Source organism: Dipodomys merriami, unplaced genomic scaffold (genome assembly GCF_024711535.1).
Source record: "Dipodomys merriami isolate MVZ:Mamm:240054 unplaced genomic scaffold, mDipMer1.0.p SCAF_25, whole genome shotgun sequence".
NCBI lineage: Eukaryota > Metazoa > Chordata > Mammalia > Rodentia > Heteromyidae > Dipodomys > Dipodomys merriami.
The window spans coordinates 16514341-16539200 of NW_027203937.1; the positions used below are offsets into that span (position 1 = coordinate 16514341).

Genomic DNA, 24860 nt, shown 5'->3' on the forward strand with positions numbered 1-24860 from the left:
CTGTGTAATCATTACCATCAGTATCTTTTGGTGTATTACTAAATTAGTCCATGTTGATTTTTTTAATTATTAAGAAATTGTTCCATGGGGTTATAATTCCATAAGTCAGAAAATAAGTACAGTGCTTCTTGGACAGTGTCACCCATTTCCCCCTTCCTATACCTTCCCACAAGTTGCATAGTTTATTTTTTACATAGTATATATTAAATATGGTTTTTTACTTGATTAATATTATACTCTTCTTTATAAAGCAAAGATGACAAGCATTTTAAATAATTAAAGCTATATTTACCTAATCATCTAGGTTTACTGGGAAAATGGTGCTCAAATAACATCACCTCATGATAAAGAAATTTTGAAATGTATAGAAGAATGTGTGGAACCCTGGAATGGTTCATGGAATGATAATTTAGTGGACACCAGCCCATTGAAGAAGGACCCACTGCAGGACATTTGCAGGAGATATATGGAAGATCTGAAAAAGATCTGTTTTCACAGGTATACAAGTGAGAATGCAGGGCAGGATTACCTTAGGATAAGAATAACAAGTGAGGGAAGAATAAGTGAGAGAAATGTGTTATCTGTTCATATTAAAATTATAGCTAGGGACTGGGAGGTTGGCTCAGTGGTAGAGTGCTTGCCTTGCATGCATGAGGTCCTGGGTTTGATTCCTCAGCACCACATAAGCAGAAAAAAGCCAGAAGTAGCACTGTGGTTCAAGTGATAGGGTGCTAGCCTTGAGCTGAAGAGCTGAAGGATAGCTCCCAGGCCCAGAGGTCAGCCCCCACAACAGACAAATAAAATAAAATAAAATTATGGCTAAATAACAGTACTCACAATAACCCAAAGTAGAAGTAAACCAAATTATGGATAAATAATTATGGCCAAATAAAATGCAGTAGCCATACAATTACATATAACTGAGCAGTAAACAGAAATGGAGTGCTGATAGATACTATAATATAACAAAACCTTAAAACAAGTAAAAGAGACCAGTACAACCAAGCACTTGTGATTCATGCCTATAAACCTGTAATATCAGGAGATTGAGGACCTGAGGATTGTGGTTCAAAGCCAGCCTAGGCAGGAAAGGCTGTGAAACTTTTCTCGAATTAAGCACTCAAAAAAGCCAGGAGTGGAACTGTGGTTCAGGTGATAAAGCACTAGCCTTGAGCAAAAAAAGCTCAGGGACAACACCTGGGCCCTGAGTTCAAGCCCCAGGACTAGCACCCCCCCCAAAAAAAAAAAGCTAGTTACAAGAGCCACATATTCCATTTCTGTGATATGTCCAGAATAGACAAATCTGAGGAGCTAGAAATGGGGCTAAAAATAGATCAACAGTTGCTAATAACTGGGAAAAAGCTACCACTGACCAGAGATTGAATAGTTGATCATCAACTAGTTGATGCTAATTTTTTTTGTACTAGTACTGGAACTTGAATTTTGAAAATAGGATATTAGACAATATTAAGAACTTGTTTTATTTGATGTGGTTAATGGTATGATTATGTTTTTTGTTTTTTGTTTTTTTTGGGTCCAGTCGTGGGGCCTGAACTCTGGGCCTGGGCGCTGTCCCTCAGCTCTTCAGCTCAAGGCTAGCGCTCTACCACTTGAGCCACAGCGCCACTTCCGGCTTTTTTCTTTTTGCTTATATGGTGCTGAGGAATCGAACCCAGGGCCTCAGGCTTGCAAGGCAAGCGCTCTACCACTGAGCCACCTTCCCAGCCCTGGTATGATTATGTTTTTAAATACTAATTCTTTTTTTTTTTGCCAGTCCTGGGGTTTGAATTCAGGCCCTGGGCATTGTCCCTGAGCTTCTTTTGCTCAAGGCTAGTACTCTACTACTTGAGCCACTTCCAGTTTTTTCTGTTGATATAGTACTGAAGAATGGAACCCAGGGCTTCATTCATGCTAGGCAAGCATTGTACTACTAAGCCACATTCCTACCCCCATTAAATACTAGTTCATTCTTATGTAAAATAACATAGTATCTTAAATAAATGGAACTAACCACAATGTTAAGAATGTTGAAGTAGGTATTAAATATATGGTTGTTGGGTATTCATGTGACTATTTAAACTATTTTGAAAATTATCCTAACAAATTTTTATCTATTTTATAATAAGATTTATTATTTTATTATTTGTGCTGGTCCTAGGCTTGAACAGGGCCTGGGCGTGTCCCTGAGAGTTTTCCACTCAAGGCTAGTACTCTACTACTTGATCCCCAGCTCCACTTCTGGCTTTTTTGAATGCTTAATTGGAGACAAAAGTTTCACAGACTTTCCTCCTGGGCTGGCTTTGAACCATGATCCTCAGATCTCAACTACCTGAGTAGCTGTGATTATAGTTGTGAGCCACCAGCACCCAGATTTTACTTATTTTAATAAATTTTGTTATTATTGTGAGCAGTTAGTAAATAGTAAGTAAGGATAGAGAAAGCTTTGCTGTGGAAGAGACCAAAGAAATTGGACTGGATGCTAAAGGAAATGTAGAGGGTAGGAGAGAGAAAAAGAGAGGTGGAGAGTGACTGAAGTACTAATGTTCTTGGGAGGGTGTGGGGACCAGAGGAGAAGAGGAAGATAGTTTATGCTCATTATTGTCAGATGGACGAAGAAAGAGATATTGATAGATGGTAATTGGTTGTGGATTTGGTGTGAGAAGACTGAGAACTTCCCATCATTGGGTTTCTGTGTCTCAATAATGCATTACATGAAGAGAGAAGAAAGGAGTAAGAAGAGGAGATATTATATCATTTTGGCAAGCAAAATAGGAAACTTTTGGGGTAACAATTTAGGATTTCCTGGTAGAGTTGAGTGTCTGAGAGTGAAACTATTCAATCTTCTTTGTGAAGTTTACTGATGCAATAATTAGCTATTTACTGCAAGTCTGGAGAAGTACGCATTGAGATATTAGAGAGTCAAGGTAACCAAAATGACAAAAAATGATTAAAATTAGGCTCAGTGGGATCTGAGCTGTACATGAAAGAAGATAGAAAAAGTCTTCTAGAGAATGAGAAAGACCGGTTGTAGTGGTTTTGGTAAGAGATACAATGGAGGCTTACTTAGGATAATGCCACTGCATATGGTGGGGAGAAACCCAAGTCAGAAAGTTGAACCACTAAAGGAGAATGCATTTGATTTAAGGTCTTTTAAATAGGATTAGGATGTTAGCCCAGTACCAGGATAGTTGCTTACCATGTATGGAACCCTAGCACACACACACAAATCTACCTTAGACCTCTGCTATAGGCTATAATTACTTTTTCTCAGAATTTAAGTGTTTTTAACTATGTCACAGGAAAAGCAAGTTTTATGATATGACTCAATGGTATTTTTTTTTACAGGGAATTAAATTCAAAGACCACCTTAAAATTTGTGCATACATCCTTTCATGGAGTTGGACATGATTATGTGCAACTGGCTTTTCAAGTGTTTGGTTTTAAGCCTCCAATTCCAGTACCAGAACAAAAAGATCCTGATCCAGACTTTTCTACTGTTAAATGCCCAAATCCTGAAGAAGGAGAATCTGTGCTGGTATATTTAAAAATAATTAACTTATTTCGTTTGTTAGCGAAAAATATAGATGAAGCTTACCAAAAATTCGAAGATTACTTACATCCTTTATATACTATATGCAAATTACTGTAGTTTGTGTCTTTTGAATTGTATTTGAGCCATAGGTTATGTTTTGTTTGACATCTTTATGGTGGGTGTCCCTAGTTCTAGGCTCCTTATTCTAAATTTAGCCAAACCATCTGCCTTTTAAAATTTATATCATTAACATGGTGCCTATCTGAGGAATATTCATCTTAAGTTTAGGCTCTTCAGTATAATCTAACTTCTGGGTTCACTGTTTCAGGAACTTTCTCTGAGACTGGCAGAGAAAGAAAATGCCCAGATAGTGCTTGCCACAGATCCTGATGCTGACCGACTGGCAGTGGCAGAACTTCAGGAGAAGTAAGTAGCTTGAGTATAAAATTTGAGCTTGTAAATTTTTGATTTTAAGTCTTGTAGGCTCATTGGAAATAGTGAAAATATTTTTTTTTATTTTATTTATGAGTCAAGCAGAAAAGGTCAGATAATGTGAGGTCAGGAAAATGAACGCTTAGATATGTATTTTAATATTTTTTTCTTTCATGCATGTGTTTCTAACGCATTTATAAGATTATCTCTTTGTTGCTTTGTATGAAAATATTTTTTTAAAGGCATAAATGTTATTAGCAAGGCGCCGGTGGCTCACGCCTGTAATCCTAGCTACTCAGGGGGCTGAGATCTGAGGATCACGGTTCAAAGCCAGCCCGGGCAGGAAAGTCTGTGAGACTCTTGTAAGGTATATTAAATAGGTGTTCAGACCTTACAACTCTTATCTCCAGTAAAAACCACTAGAAAACTGGAAGTGGCACTGTGGCTCAAGTGGTAGAACGCAGGGACAGCACCCAAGCCTAGAGTTCAGGCCCCACGACCGACAAAAAAAAAAAGTCATAAATGTTTTGTATGCAAAAGTTGATATTTTCACATTTTCTTCTTATCTTTTTTCTCCTTTTTGCTGTATTGGGCTTGGACTCAGAGCCTCAGCTCTGAGCAAACTCAGCTCTACTGATAAGCCACACCTCCATCCTTTTAATGTACTGATTATTTTTGAGAGAGGGCTGGTTTCCTACGTGGGTGTGCCTGGACCACAATACACTTATTTTAGGCTTCCCTGTCAGAGGGACATGCCACTGCTCCTACCTGAGGGAGTTTATGAGAGGGGTCTCATAAATTTTTCTTCCTAGGATGGCCTCAAACTACAGTCCTCCCAGTTGCAGCCTCTTAAGTAATCAGAATTATAGACATGAGCCACTAGCTTCTAACTCCTTCCTCTTTTTTCCTATCCAAATAAAGATGTATTTGTTTTTATAAAATTGTAAAGACATACTTTTATATCACTGTTACTTCAAATATATTGTGAACATTTTCTCTGTCCTTATACATTGTTTGAAAATATTAATTTTAAAAACAGTACAGCATTACAAAAAGCTTTATAAGTTTAATCATTTCTTAATCTTACTTCTTTTTGTGCTGGTCCTGAGCCTTGAACTCGGGGCCTTGCACTGTCCCAGAGTTCTTTTTGTTCAAGGCTAGCACTCTACACTTGAGCTACAGCACCACTTCCAGCTTTTTTTGTGATTAATTGGAGATAATAGTATCACCGACTTTCCTGTACATACTGCCTTTGAACCACTATCCTTACAACTCAGCCTCCTGAGTAGCTAGGATTAAAGGTATAAGCCAGCAGCACCTGACTTCATTTTTTAATCTTATCCCCTTGGTTGCTATGTATTTTTATCATTATGAGGTGACAGTATCTTCACATAGACTTAAACATTTATCATAATTTTTAATGAAATAGAATCAAAGTAACAATGTAATAATTTTCCAAAAGATGTTGCAACCATTTCTCCTATAAAGGTCATGCTGGCCATTTATAAGGTCAGTGGCATTAAATATTTTCCCATATGAAGGATGGTGGTTTTAATAAGAAGCTAGAAAGGTCTTGGTTTTGAATTTTCATTCTCTCTACAGTGGTCATTGGAAAATTTTCACTGGGAATGAGTTGGCTGCTTTGTTTGGGTGGTGGATGTTTGACTGCTGGAAGAAGAATAGATCAACAAATGCTGATGTGAAGAACATTTATATGTTAGCCACCACCGTCTCTTCTAAAATTTTGAAGGCAATTGCCCTTAAGGAAGGATTTCATTTCGAAGTAAGAATGGATCATATCTATGTGCTATCTTACTAAACCTATTTCTGTAAGGACATCTTTTTACCATAACTTTCATTGATTTATTTATAATTTGTCATTTTTCTAATTCTGTTTATATTATTTAGTACTTTTGATACTTTAAACACCCTGAGACAAGTTCATCGAATATGTAACTTTTGACTAAGAGAAAAAACATTCTTCAAAAATTATATTAACACTTAATCTGTACAGTAATACCTTATTTTCAGGTTGGGAAAATCTGTTTCCTGGGACCTCATCAGTAGCATATACAGTTCACTCTGAAAACTTATAGATATCATTGTCCCTTTGTAGTATCCCTTTGTAGTACATGTGTTATGAATACTTAAGTAGATTTCTAAGTGACAAATTAAGATACAGTGATTCTACATCCAAAAAAAAAAAAAAAAAAGTAAGTAGTGACTTTCTCTCAGCCCCGATCATAGTCTTTGTGAAACCTCAGGCAGTTAGTGACCATTTTTTGCAGCTACTTAAGTTGTGTTTCCTCTGTTATCTTGCTAAACATTTGTAAAAAATATCACCTCTAGCTGGGCACTGGTGGCTTATGCATATAATGCTACCTATTCAGGAGGCTGAGATCTGAGGATCAAGGTTTGAAGCTAGCCCAAGCAGTAAAGTTTGTGAGACACCAAGACCCTGAGTCCAGGCCCCAGGACCAGCATTCAAAATAAAAAAGTGTTACCTCTGGGCATTTTTCTAGAGCCATAGTCAACCTGCAGATCATAATACTGATTACATGATCAAAAGTACATTGTACTTGTCTTTATGAAATAGAATTTTCAATATTAGACTCTCAGAAACACAAATCGCAAACTGAAAGCTATTAAAATTTTTTCAAGCCTAAGATTCTGAGTTATAATAATGTTTTTCTTGTTTATAGCAAAAAAATATCATGAGCACAAAACTGAAGAAGAACATGATTCTAAAGACCAATATAACAAATTTGTTTTTATTGGGAGTACAATTGACTTTAATTTTTCCAGTTTGATGAGATGGTATAAAAGTGAATCAAGAAAGTTAGATGTGTTAGTAAACTCTAGAATTAGTGTGTATCTTGAATTAGTGTTCTTTCTGTGAACTCTAGAATAAGACGTGCCTTTGAAAGTAAGTGGTAGCTCATCAGAGGAAAAGCCCTCAAATTTAATTATTAAAGAAGAACTCAGCCGGGTGCTGGTGGCTCACGCCTGTAATCCTAGCTACTCAGGAGGCTGAGATCTGAGGATTGCGGTTCAAAGCCAGCCCGGGCAGGAGATACCGTGAGACTCCTATCTCCAATAAACCACCAGAAAACCGGAAGTGGCGCTGTAGCTCAAGTGGTAGAGCGCTCGCCTTGAGCTGAAGAGCTGAGGGAACTCAATAACTGTCTTGGTAGCTTTATTTAGCCCATGATGTTAAGAAAAGGTACACCGGGTCCTATGTAGTGATAATGTTCTATCACTAAAAGCTTAATGGCTTTTGATGATTTTGGAGACTAAAACACAGCCTTCACAGGCACCATCTTTTTTTTTTTTTTTTGGGTCCGGTCGTGGGGCCTGAACTCTGGGCCTGGGCACTGTCCCTCAGCTCTTCAGCTGAAGGCTAGTGCTCTACCACTTGAGCCACAGCGCCATGTCCGGCTTTTTTCTTTTTGCTTATGTGGTGCTGAGGAATCGAACCCAGGGCCTCATGCATGCAAGGCAAGCGCTCTACCACTGAGCCACCTTCCCAGCCCCCACAGGCACCATCTTAATGCTTAAAATGCAGCATAAAGGACAGTTTCAGAGAATCAGTGTAACTGAACCATCTTGGTCAAATTTACCTGAGCACTGAGGCTATTGTGGTAACAGTGTTTATGAGCATTAGAAAAGATAATAGTGTAAATTACCTATTAGAGTATTTAGTAAAATAGTAGATAATTCTAACATATAAATTTATGTTATTTTGTAATTCATTATCATTTATAAACCTTGGGTTGTATTTAATGTAAATCATTTATTGCTGTTCTGTATAAATGGTAGTCAGCAGGAGGGGCAATATGTGTAGTTATGGTACTTTATGACTGGATATCTACCACTGTATTTGTGAACTAAGGAGCATAACAGAAGATGACAATACATTTTATGTGCATTTAGTGATGACAGAAAAGCCATTTATTAATAGAGTGGCTTCCTCTGCATTTCAGGACACTTTACCGGGCTTTAAATGGATTGGAAGTAGGATAAAAAACCTCCTGGAAAATGGGAAAGAAGTCCTTTTTGCATTTGAAGAGTCTATTGGTATGTAGTAAATATTAACATCTTTTCTGTTGATTGAGAACATTTTAAAAAAACAATTCTCTAGAGAGGAACTTTTGCATTTATTTGGTTTTAAATTTTGAGTTGTAAAAACTTCAGAGAAGGCTGGAAATGTGGCTTGGTGGTAGAGTGGTGCCTAGCATGCATGAAGCCCTGAGTTCAAGTCCTTAGTACTACATAAGCAGAAAAAGCTGAAAGTGGCACTGTGGCTCAAGTAGTAGAGTGCTATCCTTGACCAAAAGAAGTTTAGGGACAGTGCATAAACCCTGAGTTCAAGCCCCAAGACTGGCAAAAAAAAAAAAAAAAAAACCTTCAAAGAATGCGAAAATATTTAGATGCATTTTTCCATAAGAAAACAGAACATACAGGTCTCCTGAGTACATTCAGTATTGAAGGGTTCCCTCTATTACTAAGCTTTTGTGGTATGGTGTGGTATGATATATGGTTTTGTTTTGTTTTGTGACAAGGTCTTGCTGTATAATCCAGGTAGTCCTAGAACCAGGTGCTGAGGATCATGGTTCAAAGCTAGCCCAGGCAGCAAAGTCTGTGAGACTATCTCCAGTTAATCACCAATTATGTGCATTCTCATACCTGGCTTACTCCTAGGCTCTTAACTTTACTTGTGCTTCTAGAAAAAGAAAAAAATAAACTTATTGAAATTGTAGGCTTAAATTTTCTCCTTTTCTAAAGATGTTCTTTAATTCGTAGGTTTCCTGTGTGGAACCTCAGTTTTGGATAAAGATGGGGTAAGTGCAGCTGTTGTTGTTGCTGAGATGGCATCTTATCTGGAAACTAGGAATGTAACCTTGAAGGAGCAACTGAGAAAAATTTATGAGATGTAAGTTCTATTATGATTTTTTACATGGGGACTCTTTCTTCCTTTTTCTTTACTTAAAACTTTTTTAATTTTTTGGTCCTACATTTAGTTTTCTAAATTTGTTTAGGAAGAGTAGTTCTTGTTTATTTAAGTGTTAAAATTATCTGAAATAGGGTCTGCTGCTTTCTATGTAGTATTATAATAGGCTTACCTTTAATATGCTCATAGCTAACAAACAGTTACCTGAAATCTGATTTCAGTACTTTAAATCGTTGTACAGATATGGTTATCACCTGTCAAAAACTTCCTATTTCTTGTGTTATGATCCACCTACTATCAAAAGTATATTTGAAAGGCTCCGCAATTTTGAGTCTCCAAAAGAATATCCAAAATTTTGTGGAACATTTGCAATATTGCATGTACGGGATATTACTACTGGATATGACAGCAGCCAGCCAAACAAGAAATCAGTAAGTATTTCTTATTTCAACAAAAAAGGAATTTTTTTTTTTGCCAGTCCTGGGGCTTGAACTCAGGGCCTGGTCTCTGTCCCTGGGCTTCTTTTGCACAAAGCTAACACTCTACCATTTGAGCCATAGCTCCACTTCTGGCTTTTTTGGTAGTTTATTGGAGATAAGAGTCTCATGGACTTTACTGCCTGAGTGGGCTTTGAACTATGATCCTCAGATTTTAGCCTGCTGAGTAGCTAGGGTTATAGGTATGAGCCACCAGCTTTTGAGTTGGAAGCTTCTTTTGACAAGTTATCTAGTTACTTATTTTGCAATACTGGAGATTGAACCCCAGGGCTTTGTGCTTCTTAGCTAACATTCTTCCACTTGAGCTATGTTCCTAGCCCTTTTGTTTTTATTTTGTTTTTGAGACAGTACTTTCTGGTTGATGGTCTGTGAGTAAAGAAGAAAAGGAAAGCAGGACACTGGTGGCTTATGCCTGTAATCCTACCTACCTGGGAGGCTGATTTTGGGAAGATCATGTTTTGAGGCCAGCCTAAGCAAAAAAGGTCATGAAATATCTCAGCGAAGAGCTAGATGTGGTGGTACATGCTTGTTTCCCTAGTTGATTATCTATTTCAGAATAATCAGCCAACCATGAAACCCTTCTGTGTATAACAATTATAAACTAATAAAAAATGCTTTAGAAAAAAACTCAACAGTAAGTTCACCTGTCTGGCAAGTATGAGGCCCTGAGTTCAAACCCTAGTATTGCCTAAAAAGAAAGAGAGAAAGAGGAAAAAGAAGACCTTTTTCAGACGAATAGTGTATAGTAATGGATTTATGGAGAAAGAACTCTCAGGGACAGGACTGTGGCTAGAACATCTGAGGGAAAGTACTATTGTAATTCCTCTATCCTCAAACAGAACCCACCGTCTTCTCAAGATACCTCAACAGGTAGACTAGGAAAAGTACCGATGTTTGTCTGTTTATTCCATGCCAGTAAACCTTTATTTGTTTTTCAGTTTTTTATTTAAAAATATAGGGTTTTAATCTGCAATAGGAAATATACTCATAACCTTACTCATGAAACTGTAACCCCTCTGTTCAGTATCTTTATAATAGAAATATATATTAATAAAAATTTTAAAATATAGGTTTTTTCCCCCTGTACACAGTATTATCTTGCATATCTATTAGGATATGTGCACTCCTCTTTGGAGAATCACTTATAAACTGTTTGTGAATGTGCAAATCTGGAGATACTTTAGACTGTCAAGCTTGCTTATTTATTTAATTATATTAGAGATTGAACCTAAGGTATCATGCTTGGTAAGCAAGCATTATTCTACTACTTGAACCACACACCCAGCCCTTTTGTTTTTGTTTTTTAGTTAGAATCTCACTTAACTTTGCCTGACCTACCCTCAATCTTGAAATCCTCCTGCCTGTGCAAGTTACTATCCAGTTAAACCTCTTTCATATTTTATAATTCTTTTTAATTTTAAGATTTTTTTTTTTTGGTCGTGGGACTTGAACTCTGGGCCTGGGTGCTGTCCCTGAGCTCTTCAGCTCAAGGCTAGCACTCTACCATTTTGAGCCACAGCATCACTTCTGGTTTTCTGGTGGTTAATTGGAGATAAAAATCTTACCGACTTTCCTGCTGGGGCTGGCTTTGAACCTCGATCCTCAGATCTCAACCTCCTGAGTAGCTAGGATTATAGATGTTAGTCACTAGCACCCAGCTTGAAATTATTTTTTGATGGTACTTGTGTTTGAACTCAGGGCCTACCTCTTATTCAGCAGATGCTCTGCTACTTAACTCACACCTCTTTGCTTAAGATTATTTTTTAGATAGAGCCTCACATTTTTTCCCTGGGGCTAGCCTTGAATTGTAATCCTCCTAGGGGCTGAGTGTAAGTCACTATGTTGATCTCTTAAGAAAAAAATTTCTAAAAGTGGGACATGGTGGCACGTGCCTGTAATCCCAGCATTCAGGAGGCCAAGTTAGGAGGATCACAAGTTTGAGGGCAACCTGGATTATATAGAAAGACCCTGAATCAAAATTTTTTGAAAAAAATTTTAATTGTCAAGATATATAGCATACAATTTGTCATCTTAGCCATTTTCCCTCTCCAGTTCTGTAGTGTTTCTATTCCTATGTACCAGATCTCTAGAACTTTCTCACCTCACTAAATTGACACTCTGTACAAACAACTGCTTCCCATCCCATGTCAGTCCCTGGCAACCACCATTCATTCTCCCTTTTTCTAATTATACTCCTTTAGATGCTTCATATAAGTGAAATGTATTTCATAATTCTTGAAAATGAAAATGATACAAGGTGTAATTAAACTGTTCTTGCATTTTGCATAGATACTGCCAGTGAGTAAAAACAGCCAAATGATTACATTTACTTTTCAAAATGGCTGTGTTGCCACTCTTCGGACAAGTGGGACAGAACCAAAGATAAAGTATTATGCAGAGATGTGTGCATCACCTGACCAGAGGTGAGAATTAATTTTTTAGATGTATGTGTAAAAGCTTTATTTAGATATGATTTATATACAATATAAGCCACCTATTTAGCATTCAGTGGTTTTTAATATATTCATAGCTATGCAAACATCACAAGCGCCCAGGCCCAGAGTTCAGGCCCCACAACCAACTAAAAGAAAAAAAAATGAAGGAGAATTTTAAAGTATGAATAAATGATTTGTTGTGTGGTTTGTAAAATGACTGTGGGGGCAGTTTAAAGGAGACCATCCTAGGGATTTTTTGAGCAATAGCAGCCCAGTGATGATTTTGAAGGGTATAAATAAGTGTATAGTTAATTTTTGGGGGGGGGTCCGGTTGTGGGGCCTGAACTCTGGGCCTGGACACTGTCCTTCAGCTCTTCAGCTCAAGGCTAGTGCTCTACCACTTGAGCCACAGTGCCACTTCTGGCTTTTTTCTTTTTGCTTATGTGGTGCTGAGGAATTGAACCCAGGGCCTCATGCATGCAAGGCAAGCGCTCTACCACTGAGCCACCTTCCCAGCCCCTATAGTTAATTTTTTAAAATAACTGCCCTTCAGAGTATTTCTGAAATCCATTTTATTGTAATCCTAGTATTGTTTTTCAAAGTTGTGAAGTTGCCTACTTAGTAGATTTCTTTAGATACATTTTCGATATCATCCCGTATCACATGTAAATAAATGTCTGTTAACACTGTTCAATTTCAGTTTATGACTAATATTTTCTTTATGCATGATTTTTTAGATAATCTTACTTTGTTTTAACTGAGTGAATTTCTCTTTTGGTTACCAATTAATTAATGACCCCACTAGGTATATAAAAATAATGTTTAAAATGTGAAGACTATGAAGATAAAGAATTTCATAACTCTTAAATCTCTTTCCAGTGACACGGCCTTACTGGAAGAGGAGTTGAAGAAACTCATTGAAGCTCTGGTAGAAAATTTTCTGGAGCCCAATAAGAATGGCCTGATCTGGCGCTCCGTGTAGGCGCTGCAGCTTGTCTTGACTTTGCACTGGTGTGTGGAAAGAACCTCCAGGAACTCCATGCATTCAGCCTGTGTTAGCATTCTTGCACTGTCTCATCTGGCCAAGTATCCTGTTTCTTTCCTATGTTTTTTTGTTTTGTTTTGTTCAGGTGGCTAAACAAACTGTATAGAATTGAAATGAAAATGTCTGGAAGTCCATTACATTAAAAGTGTTACAGTGAGACATTGTTTTTCCTTTAACAAAGACAATACAAAAGTGAGTTTTCGTATTGAAGTGTAATTAGGCTTTGTTCTGTATCTTGTAATTGTGAATAGCATGGTTAAAAAAGGTAAATAAATGTTATATAATAATAGAGTTAGTTAAGGACATTAATTCATGAAAGTTGAAAGAACAAAATGTTCCTACATCATTGCAGAAAAGTTTCATTGTTATCTCATAAATATTGATTTATGTATTAGAAACCAGGCATAGTAAGTGGTGCATGCCCGTAATCCCAGCACTTGGGAAGTTTAAGTTGCACCCAGGCAAGTTCAGAATCAGCCTGGACTACATAGCAAGATACTATCTTAAACAAACAAAAACAGTATTTAGCATTTCTAGTTTAAGATAGATGTTACAATATGTGGTTTTGCACCTCTGTTTCAGGTGCTTTTGGTGCAGTGTATACTTACTGGATGTATTGAAGACTCCATTGTTTACTGAACATAAAACAATAGTGGCAACACCCTAGTGGGCTTTGTTTTTGTCAAGTTTCTCTGTGCCTTCTCAGGGTCTGGTTTGAAGTTAAACAGTGTTTTTGCATTGAATATAATTTATCAGTGAAGTTTCAGATAGTTAAGGAAAAATTTTCAAACTACATAGGTGCTTCCTCTAATATCAAACAAATTTGTTGACTTTAAAAATCCTGTGATTGTAAGGCCTGAATAAAAGTGGGCTTACTGTAACTGAAGTTAAGTCTTTGTGTTAGAATTATGTCAGCTAAAAGAAAACAATCTGAACTGAGAAATGAGCTCTAACTTTTCAATTACATTTTGTAAGTAAATTTATTCTTTTATCTAGTGAAATAAGCTCATTTTTACTAGGAAAAAGAACATCAAAATATGAAATATTTTCTGCAACTATGCCATCCAGTAAGTATTTAGTACAATCATAATCTCCTAAGCTAAGCAGCATCAGACCTATTTAACATAGATGGGAGAATTTAAATATTTTTAAACACTGAAACTGCTGTTTAAAACTAATGCCCAGGTCTGGGAAGGTGGCTCAGTGGTAGAGTGCTTGCCTTGCATGCACCTTGGCTTTGATTCCTCAGCACCACATAAGCAGAAAAGCCAGAAGTGGCACTGTGGCCCAACTGGTAGAGTACTCATCTTGAGCTGAAAAGCTGAGGGACAGCACCCAGGCCCAGAGTTCAGGCCCCACAACTGACAAAAAATAAATTAATTAAAATAAAACTAATGTCCAATATATTTTAACATCTTGTTAGTTTCTGTAGAATTTCTGATCCCATGAGTACTATCTTTTTTTAATGTAGAAAAAATTTTAAGGGAAGTTCCTACTGGTTGGTTTAGTCTTCTGAAAAGACTTAGTAGATAAGAGCTGTTTAATCTTATTTTCTCATGTATAGTTTTCAGAATACTTGTGGGTAGTATATGAGGTAACAAAACAATGCCTGTAGGAGAAAGCACTGGCAGTAGATAGTCTTATTTCCTAAACATAAAACGATAAAGTCTGAACCAGTTAGAATACTAATTAAATTGTGGTTTAGTTTGTTGAGCTATCTAACTTTCATTGAGCTCATATAATTCAAACATAAATTTTGATTATTGTTTTGCCACTATTGTTACTTGTTCCTTTCTTGTAGCTGGATTTTGTATGACTATAGGTCATAGTTAGCTAACCTTAGAACCATTTTTCTATATGAGTTGTTCAAAGCTTTTGCACTGAAAAAGAAATATGTAGAATTTTTTGTTTTATTCAAAAATGTGTAAAATGTTTTGGTTGTTATTTTATTGTCTCTTAGGCATCTAGATTGTAATTTAGGAAATGGTTTATATTCTACAAAGTGTTATGAACATATATATATATATATATATATATATATACACATATATATATATATATATACATATATATATAATTGTGTATTTGGTTTTAGTATCTTTGTTTCAGTGACTGAAGAACAAAATGAAGCTGAATGCTAGGACAGCCCATCATAATCACTAACACCATGTCATCACTGTCATTCTTTTATGAAGAGAACAGTTATGTTTGTGGGCTTTAATATAATACAACATGTGAGTTATCTTAATGAAGATTAAAAGTTTCTGAAGTTTGGGTTCTTATCTCAAAAAGTTCAAAGTCCAAAGTTAAAGCTACCAAAAATTTTAAAGGTTCCCAAAGTGTATAGCTTTGATGCTTTCCAAACTCACGGGTCTGAGCATATTTAACATGACATCAGTGCCCACTACCTAACAGGATAGATTCAATGACCGCTCAAGAGACAGGGGGTGCTGGCCTATGGTTCTCAGCCTTAGACACTACATTATCTATCTATCTCTTTCAGTAACATGGAACTGAGTATATCCTTCTTGAACATGTAAATTAAACTGACATTTTCTGGACCTCTGAGGAAAAGAAAAGAATTAGACAAGGGATGTGGCTCAGTGGTAGAGTGGTTGTCTAGCATGTACAAGGACCTAAGTTCAATCTCCAGTCCTACAAAAGGAGGGAGAAAAGGAAGGAGAAAAGGAGGGAGGGTGGGAGGACAGGAAGGAAGGAAGACAGGCAGGCAGGCAGGCTGGATTAGTAGAGCAACATCAAAGCTTAAGCAAAGTAAACAATATAAATAAATAAAGTCAGTGCTGGGAAAGTTTTTTTTTGAAGGACAAACCTAATACCATAAAGATAAGGAATAGCTGGGCGTCTGTACTTTATGCATGTAATTCCTAGCTACTCAAGAGGCTGAGATCTAAGATCAAAGTTCAAAGCCAGCCCAGGCAGGAAGGTCCATCAACTCTTAGTGCCACTAAACTACAAAAAAGAAAAACTAGAAGTGGGGCTGTGGCTTAAGTAGTAGAGCACTAGTCTTGAGCAAAAAAGGTCAGGGACAGATCCCTAACCCTGAGTTCAAGCACCAGGACCAGCAAAACTTTAAAAGTAAATAAATAAAAGGGATATGTATATAACATTGTTTACCTGAATTTATTTGTTGTTATGATAAACCTATTGCTTTTTTTCTTTAGTGATTCCTAAGAAGAAGCCAGGTTTTAGGAGGTAAGGAAAAATATTTCTGCTATCAATTCAATTCTTGTTGGGTTAACAGAATTGTGCAAGAACCTGAGAGGAGATAAGAGCAGAAAAAAAACAAACAAACTATGAAAAAGTTCAGGAAGTAAGGCCATTTAACTCTGAAAGAGGAGGAAGCTATTGAGATGGATTACTAAGTCATATTAATGCAGACTTCTGTGGAAGGGTTCAGAATAAGAAGTATTGATGCTGTGCTGTTCCCAGTCTCCACTGAGGACTGATCAGAGGGAAGATATATTTAAAAAATAATAATAGTAAGACAGGCCTAAGCCTGTAATCCTAGCAGTGGACCCTGAGGCAGGAGGATCATGAATTCAAAGCCAACCTGGGCTACATAGTGAGACCCTGTCTCAAAAAAATAGAATAAATTTTTTTTAAAGCAGGGTGAAGAATTTCTTGGTAAGAAATTGTCATAAAATCTCCTGTTTCAAAGCTTCTTTTCTTTTAACTGTTGAGGGAAATTTTTAGATATTAAAGGATATACTAAAAGGCTTTTCAAAGGTTCCTTCCTTCTAAATTCATGCTGGATCAAGAATGATGTTATGAAGAGCACTCTTTATGACTTTGGGGTTTCACTCCACATCCCGAAGAATTTATTTAGCTCACAAAATAATTTTTTGTATATTTTGAACAGTAGATACATGAGTGCAATGAATAAAGATCTGCTTAGAGAGAGAGAGAGAGAGAGAGAGAGTGTGTGTGTGTGTGTGTGTGTGTGTGTGTGTGTGTAAGAGATATATGAGTACAATGAATAAAGCTGCTTGGTGTGTATGTATATATATGTGTGTGTGTGCGTACACATGTTGTGTGCTTGTGTGCTTGTTACAGTACTGGAGCTTGAACTCAAGGCCTTAAGCTCTTGCTCAGCTTTTTCATTTATGGCTGGTACTCTTGAGCCACACCCACACTTCCTTGTATGTTATTTATAATTTGACTGTACAGATTGAGACTTGAACACAATTGTGTTCATTTTGAAGAATGTATAACATTACAAGGTAGTTGGGATTTTACTTTAAATATAAAACATTGTTATGTAGATACAATAACTTCAGAAGGGAGATCTGGGGAGACTAGGTAGTTTAGAATGTCTGCGTATAGGACATAGATGTTCCAGCAAGATGCTTCTGGAACTGATAGATTGATGGTAGTTGGAATCTAATGGAGAAATTGTTCTATGAACTGCTGCTATTGATACTTTCCACTGATGTTTGTAATGCTTGAAAAATCCAAATTCTGCTTGGATACATTTAATCCTAAGACTTCTCTCTACCTCCTTCTTCCCTCCACCCTCTTCCATGTTTTGTTACTGTGAAACTACTGCCCTGTTACCTCACTGATAAGAAATCTTAACTGTATTTATTAAGAATGCTTTACTTGTAAACTGTTTATGGACTTTTTGTTGTTTTTGTTATTGTCAGAATATTTAAGACATTGTAAAAAGTTATCTTAAAGCTATTTCATAATGGCTTATTTGGGGGTGTGTCTGGATACTACTGTGTTTGAATTTATTACAGCCTTTGAAAATTGACCTATTTTCTGAGCTCGCTCTAGAAACTGTTGAGGAAACAGTCATACTAGCCAAAATGATCAATTAATCTAAAATTTTATTTGGGGTTCCTTATACTTTGGGAAATCAAAGCAGAAGATTTGAAGAAATGTTTTTTATGTGTGTCCCTTTGAACATTATACCATAAGTCATAAAGAGTTTAAACAGAAGAGCAAGATTCCCTGCCTGACTTTACAAATATGACTTTAGTTCCACTTGGAAATAAAATTATTTGTTTATTTGCAAATATACATCATACTGTTACACTCACCACTCTATCTTTCCTCTTTGCTAACCCGAGACTATGGACTTTAAAAAGAGAAAACATACAAGAATGAGTTAAGTGACCAAGATAGGGGGGAAATGACGTACTGATGTTTGCTTCTCAGATTTTTCTACCAACATAACCATAAGGCAGAGAAGCATAAAGGAGAGGAAAGGAGCATTACTGATGAGGAATATTCTGTTGTAGTTTTATTTGCAAATGAATTTTGCATTCATCTTAGCAAAACTTTTAATAGAAAAATGGTATTTAAATTTTCAGTAAAACAAGTCTTGCCATAAAGGAGCATTGTGTTTATCACATGTTCTCTGTTTCTCCCCTAACCCCCCTCACCAGTGGCTGCATATTCCTGGAGCTATACACACTGACTCTAGTGTGAGAAATAGAACAGATCTAGGGTGTTCCTCCCCTGTCACATTAACTGACCTGAAACAATTATGTCACCGTTGGATTATAATACAGTCTTTCTACACAGGCTGTTCTTTTCAATTCAGTGACAGTTCCTTAACAAAGAAGGAGCCCTCTCCTGGAGGCTCCCTGAAAGCTGGAATCATGGCGTATTTTCACATCACCACCTAGCAACACCTGGCTTACAGTGTTCATTTACTAACAATAGGGATTAAAGGAGTTTAAAGAAGTAAACAGGGCTGGGAAGGTGGCTCAGTGGTAGAGTGCTTGCCTTGCATTCATGAAGCCCTGGGTTCGATTCCTCAGCATCACATAAGCCAGAAAAGCTGGAAGTGGCACAGTGGCTCACGTGGTAGACAGCTAGCCTTGAGCTGAAGAGCTGAGGGACAGTGCCCAGGCCCAGAGTTCAGGCCCCATGACCAACCAAAAAAAAAAGTAGTTTTTTTTTTAATTTTCAAATTCAATTTTTTAAAAACTCCCATTACTGGAATTTACAAGTGATATTAAATTAGTATGCACACTTGAATATTGTTTTCTAGAGAGAGCTGAGATTGTATGCAATGCCAAGGATTTTACACCCAAAGCAAAATGTTGCCAGGAAGACTAAGAATGTGTCTATGTGGACTTAATATCACAGGTCTAAATGCCATTTTGAACCTACTAGTGCTTCCTTCCAAACGAGTCACTAATTTGATACTAGTTGGAATATTTTTATGTGGTGTTATGATTCATCTTTGTCTTCCAGGAGCTATCCTGGCAAGAGTCTGCATCTGTATCTAGTAGGACCTTGTTATAAGCTACAATAAATTCTTGGTATACATTATTGAATATGCTAGCTAAAATATATACAGTTGATAGTGAGTTATTTTTCTGATTCAGTGTGTAATAGAAGCTCAACTTTGTGCCCTTGTGTTAACGGTTTCTGTTAATATTTCATTTTTCTCTACAAAATACCAGGTTGTATTTATTATATGTACCGCCTGTGAGAATTTGCACCTTATGTACTTGTGTGTGGATTTCTTGTGGTTTTAGCCAAATGAAGTGTTATCAGTAATAAACAGGTCTTCATAGTCATGAGTTTCCATGTAATTCTTATTATCTTAAATACTGTGCAGTTCATAAAAGTAACTATCCAAACTGAAATGTTCTTGAAATTTATACATGACATATCCTAGAATTTACTTTAAAAGAAACATTTTGACTCAAAACTCAGTAAATTACTACTTTTTAAATTTTATTTCATTTTTTTAATCATTAGGTAGTTGTACAAAAAAGTTTCCATTCTGTGAATCAGGTTATGAGTACAATGCATCTTTATTAGTGTCACCCATTCCATTGTTCTTCCCCACTTTTCCCCTCTCATCCCTACCCTCAAGTTATGTAGTTCAACTTTTACATAATATGCATTGAATATAATGACTGCATTTGCTCATGGTAATTTATTTCTTGATTGGTTCATCAAAAGTCCCAGAAGTAAAGTTCTATTTAACCTAAATTACCCATATTAACACTAGCAGAAACTCTAGGTGTGGAGTTCTATAGTGGTGACAGAGTGCTGTTAAGCCTACAGTTCTGCCTTTCATCACCTACCTTGTCCCTGGGCTTAAAGGACAGATGAGTGACAGAAATGTTCTGCTCTCATCTTCTAAACAATGTTCTGAAAGCCATTCTGACCCCACCCCTATCCCTCCTTATTCTTTAAAGCACATAAACAAGTAAACAAAAAAAGTGTAGTCCTGGAGGGATCTGTTTTTATGACTATAGCTTTTTCATTACAATTGCCTAGATCATTGTGTGGCATGTAATACTAGGAGGTGATTATATCAGAATGTCTGGAAAATGTTCCCAGGTTCTTTTATTCTGGAAAATGAAGACTAATTTCTCCTTCCCCAGAAGTGGCTCCCTAGTTTGTGGATCTCTGGGTCTTGTTCCACTTCTGGAGCAACTTTCCTTGACTGTCAGTTTCCTTTGATACTTCTGAAGAAGTGGCCTATGCTAATAGCAGAGTGGCAATTTGAAGAATTTTCTTTCCCTTAGGTCAAGGCTAGTGGTACTCTTCTATATATCATCATTTTAAAAGGTGTGGGCTGGGCACCAGGGGCTCATATCTATAATCCTAGCTACTCAGGAGGCTGAGATCTGAGGATGGTGGTTCAGAACCATCCCAGGCAGAAATGTCTGAGAGACTCTAATCTCCATGTAACCACCAAAATCTGGGAAGTGGAGCTGTGGCTTAAATGGTAGAGTGCTAGCCTTAGGCAAAAAAGCTCAGGAACAGTGCCCTAGGCCCTGAATTCAAGCATATACACACAAAAAAGTATGGGCTTTATAATCTGAGTATAGTCTATTTCATACTCTAAGCAATTATAGGTCAGCTGAAAGTTCTTTTGCTCTTTGCAGATAGGAAATCATGAATAGACAGTACAGATTCCTTAGTGTCAGCAACTCTGAGCTTAGGGTGTTAGGACCCTCAGCACTTAAGTGTTATAGCTCTGGGATTTTAATACCAGTGGTCTAGCACCTAGTGTTGACAGCTGTAAGCTAAGGGTCTTACAGTTCCTTAGGGCCAGAGCTGGGAAACCACATCTTTCTGCAACTCCTATAACAGCCAGGCCTTGCAGATCTCCAGTAGCCTGGACCCTTCACAGGCCTTCCTCATTCTCGGCTATCTGCTGTCTCTTGCTATCTTGGCACTTTAACAATCCTTTTTAGTCTCTGCTGCTCCCAGCGTCTCTCTGGAACCCCTCACCTGCTTTCTTACTGTTACTCCTGCTGCTGTTCCTCAGCAGCAGGACCTGGGGCTGGTAGCCCTTGGAGTTGTCTGCTCTTTTATGTTACCACCTCAGTCTTTTAAAGACTACAAGTAGACAACAAAAATATTTGGATGAGGTTTTATCAGGACCTAGAGTTGCAGCACAGGGGAGTATGCACACTAAAGAAGTCCTCCCTGACTAACACGAGAGTGGAGGAGGGATGCTGATACAGCTAGTCACACATACCTGCGCGAATACACACAATCACAATTGCTTAATAACCCAATCCACTCAGACCTAGTAGGCCTGTTGACCCAACTATTACAGGCAGAGGAGATACTCCTTACCAACCTGATTCAGGATCTTTGCAGGGACCTCCAGAATGGTTGTAAGGCAGGGAATGGTCATCTGAGGGCCATTTGAAGCTGCTGTGGCCCCACTGAAGCCTCTTGGAATTATTTCATGGTATCTGGAGCAGCCATGATGACTAAAAGTTTCCGGAAGCCAAAGAGCCCAGGTTAAAGCTGCAGCTACCACTATTGATTGTGGTAATTGCCATGCTGGAATGAAGACTGCTCCAGGAGCTGGGTACCAGTGGTTTACACCTGTAATCCTAGCTACTCAGGAGGCTGGGATCTGAGGACTGTGGTTTAAAGCCAGTCTGGGCAGCACCCAGCTTTCCCAGCTATAGTTTTAACGTAGTAAATCCAGCCTCCTCTGCTGCTCTAAGTTCTTTTGCAAAAAGTTATTTTCAGGGGAGAGGGAAAGTAGGAAAAAAACAAGGGAGGGGGTAATATTTGGCAAGAAATGTACTCATTACCTTACTTATGTAACTGTAACGCCTCTGACTTCACCCTCAAAATAAAATAATTTTAAAGACTTTTCAATCTAGCTTGAACTAATATACCTCTTTTATTATTTACAGGTAGAGGCACACAGCTGACATTTTCAACATTCCATCTAGAGATCTCCTTAAACCATTTTGAAATGCTCATGTTATAACAGGCCCTAGTTTTTCCTTTTGTTTTGCCACTATCCAAGACAGATTACAGTTTTTCTGTCCTCTTGTAATTACATCATCATTCTTCCAAATGTCATTCATTCTTGATATTCCCTACCTATTCCTGTTTCCAAAACCAGTGACATGAATTTTAGCGTTTTAGCAAAGGCAGCATCTCAAAGACACTGATGGAGCAATTTTTGCTGAAAAAAAAACAAAAACTTTGATGGTTTTAAACAGCAACTGTTTGTATATCTCACAGTTGTATGGGTTGGTAGTTTTTGACTACGCCAGCTACAGGGTGCTGGTATTGGCTTATAGTCCCCTTATTTGTCAGAGATCAACATGGAAGTGTAATTGAGGTCACTTTAGGATGGCTTCCGCTGGGTTGGCTGAGTTCTATTCCATGTGATTTCTTGCATTGCAGCAGGGTAGCTCTGGCCTGTTCACAAGAGTGCCCAAAGGAAGAGTCTCAACCCACATACATCCTCCCATATACTTGAAACCATCTCTAGATTAATTGCAATACAGTGTAAATGCCATGTTCAGGAGATAATGACAAGAACACATCTGTACATGTTCAGTATAAATACAATTAGTTGTTTTTTTTTGGGGGGGGGCCGATCCTGGGGCTTGAACTCTGGGCCTGGGTACTGTCCCTCATCTCTTCAGCTCAAGGCTAGTACTCTACCACTTGAACCACAGCACCACTTCTGGCTTTTTTTCTTTTTGCTGATGGTGCTGAGGAATCGAACCCAGGGCTTCATGCATGCAAGGCAAGCGCTCTACCACTGAGCCACCTTCCCAGCCCCAATACAATTGTTTTATGAATACGTTCAGCATAAAGTTGATTAAAGCCATGGATATGAGCCTGTGAATATAGAGGCTGACTGTACATAAATAAATTAACCCATTTTTCTAAGCCATCGGCAAATGTTTAACAAGGAAGGTGGATATGAGTCAGCATCTAAATCCCACTAGGGGGCACTGTGGGATTGCCTCAGATTCTCCTAGAATGAAAATACGGTTTTAGAAGTGTGTGTTGTTTGTATTTTGTTTTAGTAAGTTTTCTATTCAGTTGCTTGAAGGAGCAGTAACTGAGCAGCTCTGTCTTTCTGCACACAAGCTTAGGAAGTAAATAGCAGAGTAGGGTAATTAAGTCCTAAGTTTTTGCCTAGATGGTAAAACAAAACAACAACAAATGGAGCCTCAAGGGACTAGAAAGAGTCAGATCACCGCAGAGAGGAAAGGCTTCATAATTACTGGGCTCAGCTCTGAGCTGTGCATGCATGGACTTGATGCCTAATAGCACAAGCATGGGGTAGACCACTAGCTACATCCAAAACTGTCCATAGACCTGAGCTAGACAGACCTGAACAACATCCAGAAGCTCAGAACTGAACCGACACTGAAACAGTCATAAAGGCTGGTCAGGACTGTGGCCTGAATCCAAATTGGGTTAGTGGCATACATACAAAGGTCTTATTATTTTCCTAGAGATGTAAAAAGACATCCAATACGTTCAAAATATCTAATATTCCATCCAAAATTACACAGCAAAAGGCCAGGAAACTCAATTAGCATGAAAAAGGCAATCAATAGATGTTGATAAAGAGAGAATCCAAATGTTGAAGATCTTAAGCTATGTGTTTGTTATATATGTTCTAAGATGCAGGGGTGAACATTCTTATAGTGTATGGAAAGGTAGAAATTAACAACAAAAGATAGAAGTAGGAGGAGCCAATTGAAAATGTTAGAACTGAAAGTATAATAAAGTAAAAATTTCACTGATGGACTCTTAGCAGGATTGAGATGACAAAGGAAAGAGGGACTTTGGAAATAGAGCTGTTGAAATTAATCTGATAAATTATCTAATCTGATGTTTTTTTTTTTTTTTAATGATCTGAGCCTCAGGGAAGCAGTTTTAAAGTCAGGCCAGCAAAATTCCAGGAGGAAAAAAGTGTATTTGAAGAAATAATTTTGCTTGATATTATTACTATTATTATTACTGTTACCAGCAAGGCTGGCAGGACCCTTTACAGCTTTTTTGGGTCAGAAGCTGGCAATGTCTGCTGGTGCAATTCAAACCTGGTCACTGTTGGTTTCCTCTTGGCTCCTTGTCTCTCAAACTTGAGGAATAAAATTCACAGACAATGAAGAGTGAGCACAGAAGTATGAAATTTATTCAAGTGAGAAATTTATTCACTAGGTGAAGGATACCAAGAGAGGGTTGCCAATCAGTTTTCTGGATCTGAGAGGCTTTTTTGTTATTTTATAATTGGTATAGTTTTGGATATTGGCTAACTTTTATGATAATTAAATGCTCACAAAGTGATTTACTCATTGATCAGGCCTAGGACATTTTTATGGGTTGCACCCTTTTAGCCACTGGGGTTTGAAATGTACCTATAGTTCCTGTCCTGTTCCATCTTCTCTTCCTCCACCTGAGACAGAGAAAAAGCGTGTTGGAAATGATTTTTACAGGGCAGCTAATACTTTTCTATCTACCTAGGGGAGTCTTTTACAAATTCTTTGGAAGGAAGATTGAAAGCTTTCCTCCAAAGATCTTGAATAATATGAAGATTTAACATTATATTAGAGGTTCTAGCTAAATCAATTAGACTGAATGAATAAATAAATAATGGAAAACAAAAAGCATCCAGATTGGAATAGAAAGCAAATTATCTCTATTTCCAGGTCCTATGATCATCTGTAACTTAAATTGTAAGAAA

The 24860-nt window shown here is 37.5% G+C and overlaps 1 protein-coding gene across 1 annotated transcript in view; it reads left to right on the forward strand.

Annotated features, from left to right (window-relative positions):
• Pgm2l1 (phosphoglucomutase 2 like 1) overlaps window positions 1-19449 on the forward strand; it is a 52997-nt gene extending 33548 nt beyond the window's left edge. Inside the window, exons 6-14 of the mRNA XM_070035020.1 lie at window positions 305-498; window positions 3346-3535; window positions 3861-3958; window positions 5567-5747; window positions 7948-8041; window positions 8768-8897; window positions 9157-9346; window positions 11702-11835; window positions 12727-19449. Of these exons, the coding sequence (XP_069891121.1) occupies window positions 305-498; window positions 3346-3535; window positions 3861-3958; window positions 5567-5747; window positions 7948-8041; window positions 8768-8897; window positions 9157-9346; window positions 11702-11835; window positions 12727-12829 (1314 nt within the window). The 3' untranslated portion in view covers window positions 12830-19449. The remainder of the gene's footprint in view (window positions 1-304; window positions 499-3345; window positions 3536-3860; window positions 3959-5566; window positions 5748-7947; window positions 8042-8767; window positions 8898-9156; window positions 9347-11701; window positions 11836-12726) is intronic.
• Window positions 19450-24860: the final 5411 nt, after the last annotated feature.